The sequence below is a fragment of the Nansenia antarctica genome (assembly GCF_963989245.1).
Source record: "Nansenia antarctica genome assembly, chromosome: 7".
Lineage (NCBI taxonomy): Eukaryota > Metazoa > Chordata > Actinopteri > Argentiniformes > Microstomatidae > Nansenia > Nansenia antarctica.
In genome coordinates, this window is record NC_137677.1 from 61524153 (window position 1) to 61531652 (window position 7500).

General features: G+C 47.7%; 1 protein-coding gene across 1 annotated transcript in view; it reads right to left on the reverse strand.

Moving 5' to 3' along the window:
* cnga4 (cyclic nucleotide gated channel subunit alpha 4) overlaps positions 1 to 2840 on the reverse strand; it is a gene marked incomplete at both ends in the record, with an annotated part of 16224 nt that extends 13384 nt beyond the window's left edge. Inside the window, 6 exons of the mRNA XM_080536995.1 lie at positions 90 to 335; positions 800 to 1015; positions 1162 to 1529; positions 1797 to 1903; positions 2128 to 2229; positions 2752 to 2840. Coding sequence (XP_080393121.1) covers positions 90 to 335; positions 800 to 1015; positions 1162 to 1529; positions 1797 to 1903; positions 2128 to 2229; positions 2752 to 2840 — 1128 coding nt within the window. The remainder of the gene's footprint in view (positions 1 to 89; positions 336 to 799; positions 1016 to 1161; positions 1530 to 1796; positions 1904 to 2127; positions 2230 to 2751) is intronic.
* Between the last annotated feature and the right edge of the window lie 4660 nt (positions 2841 to 7500).

Genomic DNA, 7500 nt, shown 5'->3' on the forward strand with positions numbered 1-7500 from the left:
CGGAGATAGAACCTTATCATTCTAAGCTCACGAAGTGCCGACAGCGGCCAAACCCTCACACCTGAGCCCTTGACCCCCTGACCCCTGACCTGTGGTGTGAGCTTGAGCACGAGCTCTTCCAGCAGGCTGGTCTCACAGTTCTGGAAGATGGTGACCTTGGAGAGGGTGGGCAGGTGCACGCTCACGGCGATCTCCGTCTGCAGCTGGACCGGGAGCTGCCTCAGGATCTCGTTCTCCCGCGTGATCTTCCTGTTGATGTACAGGTGCTGGTACCAGTCGTTCACGCGGCAACGCAGCTGCTTGCTGATGTAGCGGTTGTTCAGGTACGCCTTCACCTGTAGAACAACGTGAGATAGACGACGACGGCATAAACGTCAAGATACTTTTAGAACGTCTCGATGATATTAGCACCAGGAGCACCAAGTTTATTTGGGTTTAAAGTAGTGTCACAGCACACCTTACGAGTCGAATATAACTCTGTGTCAAGTGAGCTTATCAAAGGGATATTCCACTTCCAATACAATCTATTGTATGATTCGCTTACCTTGGGTGGAGTTGATGCACCTAGACAGTTTTAGGTATGAAGGTTACAAATATGTTTTTTAGGGCACTTCCGCTTTATTTGGAAAGACACAGTAGAGATGGACAGGAAGGATGGGTGAGAGAGAGGAGGGAACAGTATGTCGTAGGGTCGAAATGAAACCAGGAACGTTACGATTATGTGGTATGCGCCTTAGTGTGCTACCTGCTACGCCCCTCCCCCAGACTACACATCGTAACCCTGGCCCCCCTCACTCACCAGGTCGTGGTTGGGGAAGAAGACGTTGTCCCTGTCCCTCAGACTGGTGATCACGTTCCCCACATTGCCCACGATGGAGGCGAACACCAGCACGGCGATCAGGAGGTCGGCGATCATGAACAGGTACTCCTCCTCGCGGTCCGGCAAGGGGGTGTCCCCCACCGTGGTGAAGATCTGCGCCGAGAACCAGAAGCAGTAGAAGTACTGCCGCCTCACCTGCAGGAAATGTTTGGGGTTGGGTGGCGGAGTGGGCAGAAATGTGTGATTTTTTCTTTTTTAAAATCAACATGTTTAATCATATTGTATTGTGTAACTTTTGAAAAAAAAAAGAAAAAAAAAGAAAAGAAGTACTGCCGCCTCACCGAGGCGAACACAGGGTCGGAGACGTTGGGGTACACCCAGCGGTCGGCGCCGAAGCCGATGTAGCTGGACAGGGCGAAGTACAGGCAGGCGTTCCAGTGGATCAGCACGAAGATGTACAGCATGAGCTTGGAGATGCGGAAGGTGTTGGGGTAGGAGGTGCGCGTCTCCATGCGGTCCAGGGCCTCCGTGAGTCGGGAGGTGCGCAGGAAGCGGTTGACCCTCACCAGGGGGCAGTGGACGCCCAGGAAGAGGTAGAAGAGGTCGGTGGGCAGCAGGGAGGCCACGTCCAGCAGGAACTGAGAGGAGTGGACGTAGCGCTTCTTCAGACGAGCCCTGTCCTGAACCAGGATGCCCTGCTCCAGGAAACCTAAAGGGGGCAGCGCAACACAAACGGTTATACGGAGTTGAATCCTACTGTCGGTTTCATGATGTCTATTAGGTCAGGTGGTGTATCTTAATTTTTTTATTTGAGTCTATTATTATTCAATTGACACTTTATTTTGTTGCTGTTGTTTGTGGTCTAAGCTGCAGTAATACCTGAATTAAATTCGCCCTTAGGGATCAATAAAGTACCTATCTATCTATCTATCTATCTATTAATCTTATACATTTAAGAAATCTGAATGAACTGTACCGGTGCGAACTCTGATGATGGTGTCAGCCACGTATATGAGGTCAGAGATGTAGTCCAGTGTGAGCCACAACGCCAGGTACTTTTCCTCAATCGCAATGAAGCACGTCCTAAGCAATACATTTGAATTCAGTTTAGACTCTGTCCTATCAATGTGTAATTCTATTTCAACTCTCTGTGAAATTAGTCCCATGATATTTTGTCTGGTGTTGGGGGCGGGGGACGGGGGACATAGAGCAAAGAGCATTGGGAGAGTTTGCTGAGTATATTCTATAATGCAGTAGTAGGCCTAATAGCCAAATAGACAGTTGTCTGACTGTTTGTATGAACAAACCTGCAGATGATAATGACCCAGTTGTAGAAGATGGGGAAGAGCATCACCTGCAGCCAACCGTAATAGAACTCCTCAGATGGATCAACCACCCATTCTCTCCAGCTGAGAGAGAGAGAGAGAGAGGAAGAGAGAGAGACAGAGAGAGAGAGCGGAAGAGAGAGAGACAGAGAGAGAGAGAGAGAGAGACAGAGAGAGAGAGAGAGAGACAGAGAGAGAGAGAGGAAGAGAGTGAGAAAAGAGAGAAAGTAAGACGAGAAAGAGAGAGACAGAGAAAGAAAGAGAGGAAGAGAAAAGAAAGAGAGAGCAAGACGAGAGTGAGAAAGAGAGAGAGAGAGAGCAAGAGAGAGCAATACGAGAGAGAGAGAGAGAAAAGAGAGAGGAAGAGAGAGTGAGAAAAGAGAGAGAGAGCAAGAGAGAGAGAGAAAGAGAAAAGAGAGAGAGTGAGATGGATAGATGAAGTAATGGAGGAAGGAGAAGCATTCAAAGCATAATTTTCCTTTACCCTATTTAATATCACAAAATGTTAATGTAAATGTATTTATTACTGAACGTATATCATTTGTCTAGAGAGCCTAGAGCATGTAGCCCTGTTTTAACGCTTATTATATTCCATCCATCACTCACTTCACTTTGGGCTTCAGCACTGGCGCCTTCTCCACTTCTTTCCCCTCCTCTTTCTTCTCCTCCTCTCCCTCCTCGTTCTCCTTTTCCATGCGATGCCACCTTAACAGCCTGGCCCAGCGGTTCATGCTGCCTGTTATATATCGATCTAGCAATCTACTATTGGTTTAGTGCCTCCAGCATCTGCCCTGCCTGGGCGTGGGTGACCCGTGTCCCCTCTCAAGTCGTCCCACCTGTATCCCGATGGTCCGCCTTCCACTGAAGACAACCTGTTTGGAATAGACCGGTGTATTAGGAGTGTCATCTGCCTACATCTGATCTGCCCTATTGGCTGACGTTGAGCAGCATCGCTTGGTTCACATAACAACGAGACAGGCTTACCTGAGCAGTCAGTGCACCTGGTGCTACTGGTCTCCATGACAGTACCTCTCTCTAACCCAAACACAGGCAGGTATCCAAATCTCTCCAGGGAGCCTAGCTGACAAATAATCCTCAGAGTTCTACACAGAATCTATTTCTCAGTGCATTGGTGAGACGTGTAGGCCTATTAGCTTGAATGAATGAATGAATAGTTTAATGACCACACGACCTAGGTCGGTGGAATTTGTTTTCGGTACAGCTCAAACAGCAGTGTCAAAAACACATACACACATTGCACATGACTATTACATGGACATGAACACACATAACCACAAGACAAGAACATATTTACAATGTACAATTTATAAAGTGCAGTGAGTCAGGTGTTGAGAGTCCTTATGGCAGAGGGGAAAAAACAGCTTAGGGCCTAATTCAATTTTAGGGCCTAATTCAATTTAAAACAAAGAAGGCTGCATTGTTTTGGTATTGTATGATGTAGTGGGTGAATATACACTATGCATTTTGAATGTAAAGTATGCAGAGCTGAATCCTTTGAAGCCAACTTCAAAAATTGAGGACATAATCATGAGAATACGCCTATATTCTATATACCCCATTCTAAGTAAACGGGCAACTGTGCTGGCTAGTAATAAAAAATAATTGGATTAGTAATAATCCATCCTATTTGCTGGCGATGCCAGGAGGATCCCAGGTGACCCAAGGGTCAGGCACACCTTGACACAGGTACACAAGATGCAGCAGCAGTCTCCTTTCAAGGGCGGGTGGTGGTGAAGAAGAAGAAAGAGGCCACTTCTGAATCATAGCGTCCCCTTGCGTGTGGGTGTGTGACTGTGAGGAATTCAGAGGAATAAGATGGCTGCGAAAAGAGGGAGAGTGGGAGTGATTGTGAAATCGGGTTTGTTGGAGGTCTCAATGAAGGAATAATAACATAGGCGGACAACAACATCGAAGGATTAAACAGCTGGGGTCTGACACTTGGGGTCTGACACTGACATCTGGACACACAGTCAGTCAGTCAGTCAGTTAGCTGGGAAGCTTGCAGGTGACGTCTGGGGGTATAGCAGAGCGGCGGCTGCGTTCGTCAACTCGCTCCGAGAGCTCCGGAACAGCACACCGAGTCCGACGTCATAAAGGGGACCGAGTCATTTGATTGGACGAGAGGGCATTCCACGAGTGCTGATCGGATTTCCAGAGCGTGTTTACGAACGCAGCCAACGGTTGGCTAAGTCAGTGAAGCTGGGTTGGTTGATTCCGTTGGTTTAAATCACTGCTCAGGGACCTCCAGTGTTAAAGTGGGCTAAAAAAAACACCCCAAACTGCCTGAGGATACAGCAAAACGTGCTACTTAGGTGAGTAAGTGACTTGGTTTTCAACTCGAATACATTTGGCGTTGACATTCAAGCCCAGAGAGGAAACACAACAAGAGCTTTTATTGAAGACATGAGAGGACAGATAACGGGAGCTAGCAGCGCTTAGCCTTGCTTAGCTTAGCTGAATCAGCCAGCGCGCCATTGAAACACATTGGGATGTTGTTGGATTTTTTGGGGGGGCTAATATTCACACAGTAACAGCACTGTGCATGACTCGTAAATGTCTCATAAAGGTCACGTTATAATTCAGCCTTTTGTGATGAGCTCAAGACAGTTTTCTGAACGGAAAGTACAAAATGTGGCTTTTTTATTGTGATTTTAGCTCAATATTTAGCTCTATTTTTCAATTCCTTAGCTAGCGAGCTAACAGCTAAGTCATATTATTGTGTTGGCGTCAAGCTTGTTATGCAAGTTTGCACCAACCTATCTATGCACACCTTCTCAAGAAATCTCAGTCTGTATGTATGTATACCACAATAGACACGAATGTCTCTGATCTCATCTGTCTTAATTCGGAATCTGGTTCTCTTATGAACTGTCCCCTTGTTTGTTATTGAACCTCAAGTTAAAGGTCTTAAGAGCATCTCAGATTTGGCTGGTGCTGCTGCATGGTTCTTTTGGGATGAGCTTCTTGACATGACAGGCAAATCGATAATTGATCAATAATTGATCAGGACCAACGTGAGCAGGACTGTCAGTGGTCAATTAACACAGAGGAACAGCCCCTTAAAAAAGTCCTCTCTGACTGTCCCCTACTACCCTCACTGTCCCCCCCCCCCCCCCCCCCCCCCCATCTCTGGCCATTTGTCTGTATAAGAGCTCTCCCATCTCCCCTTCAGATGGGCCCTATGATCAATGATCATTTGCTTCACAGAGTCTTGAGTGTTTAGGACGGGGTGGGTGGATTGGGTGGGTTGGGTGGGTATGGGAGGTCTGAGAATGTAGCTAGCTAGACACGCTCCCTCTCCAGGCCCTCTTGCCTTGGGGGCAGAGTCCCGAGCTGAGGACATGGGGAGAAGAATTATGTCGAGGCCTATTCACTCTCCCTCTCATTCTCTAAGACAGAATAGGCCTCTCTCTCTCTCTCTCTCTCTCTCTCTCTCTCTCTCTCTCTCTCTCTCTCTCTCTCTCTCTCTCTCTCTCTCTCTCTCTCTCTCTCTCTCTCTCTCTCTCCCTCCCTCTGAAAGCCCATAAAATGCACCAGCAGAGCCCAGCATAAGTAGAGCATGACAGTGTTTTAGCTAAAACAGCTCCTATGATTGTGGGTCAGCCGCTGCCAACATGCCTCTTGCTGTGCGCTGGCAGGGTAGAATTTCTTGTTTGTGGTAAACTGTCGGGTTTGTTAAGCTCTACAGAAAGGTTTAAGCTTCCAGATTTTGGTCTGGTTTAAGTAGACTAACTGTTCCCTAACTGACCTTATAGATTATTACTTACTTACTTGGAGTATAGATTAGTGCTTTTTGTTATACTAAAGTAGTAGGGGCCGATTTGTCATCTAGTATTGTCTCCTATCTGTAGAATCCTGCTTTCGAGTCGGCACAGATCTGGGACTTTGAGCCTTCTTGCTTCCTTTACAGCCCTAAAGAATTTGACTGCATGAGCTATTGTGCTTTCTGCCTGGCTGGCTAATGATTCATTAGGAGTTTGAGGACAGAATGACTTGGGTAGTGACTCTGAACAACGGAACAAGGAAATGAAGACACACATTTGCAGCAAACAGGACTGCACTGTTGTTCAGTGACCGTTTATTCCGAGTCAGTCACGGTGGCTTTAGCTTTAGTTGGAGTGTAGTTGAATGTGTTACACATTCATACAAGGCTCCCATCTGCGTTGAACAGTAGACAGAGCTTGGAAGAAGAGCTGTTTAAATAGTCTGCTTGAAGGTAAACTTTCAACCTCATTTCACAACATTCATTAGACGTCTTTTCGTGTGTGTGAGTGAGAGACGTGCACACAGCCACACACACACACACACACACACACACACACACACACACACACACACACACACACATCTATTCTGCCAGGTGTGCTGCTACCTTGAACGTCCTTGCTGCTGGCGCCTCTTCATGCATCAACTGGATCATCTGCGCCACATCTTTACAAATGAGATTGGGTCACGTGACCATACCCCTCCGAATTGTGTGTGTGTGTGTGTGTGTGTGTGTGTGTGATCCTGGAGAGAGAACCTCCATGTCTCCCACGTCTCTCAGGACCCTGCTGTGGTTTTTGCGGTTTCGCCGCTCGAATAAACAACAGCCGAGAGAACACAAGGGGGATGCTGTTCTCAGTGTTGTGGGCCGCAGAGCCCCGCGGTCGTCTCGCTGTGAGACCCGGCCTCTTGTGTTGCTTGTTGGAGAAGTGTCTTGTGTGAAACAACACTGTCTACGGCTGTCTAAGCTCATAAGTAACGGTTGTTTTCCCCAGCGGAGCACCAATGGGAATCCCAGCTCTTCCCTGCTTTTCTGTCTCTCCCAGTACCTGACGGTGTCCATGTCCCAGTGTTGGGACTGTATCCATATCCGTAGTAACTGTCAGGCTCACTCCGAGCCAGAGTTTGGTAACGGTACACCTCCACTGTCACTTCTGTGTTTGTCTCTGTGCCAGACAAGACCAGACAAGGGGGGTATTCCCGTCAACGTCGCTAAAGAAACATCTAGGCTTATTTCTCACAAGACTCAAAATAAGCCTAGCAACATTGATGCTATAATACCCCCTTGTAGTGGTACAATTACACCAGTTTACCAGTGTTTATAGCCAAACTCTCTCTCTGTCTCTCTCTCTCTCTGATTCACTCCTCTTTCTCTCTCTCCCTTTCTTTCTTTCTTGTTTTTGCTCACTCTCTTTCCCCCCCCCCCCCCCCCCCCTCTAAGGTGGTGGTTTGACATTCTGCTGTGGAGGAGCGACACTGTTAGGGCTAAGCTAATCCCCCGCTGGCTGGCTGCTTCCCTCCCTGAGAACGGGTTGAGGCGGCTGGGGACATGATCCAGGCCTCTCCCTC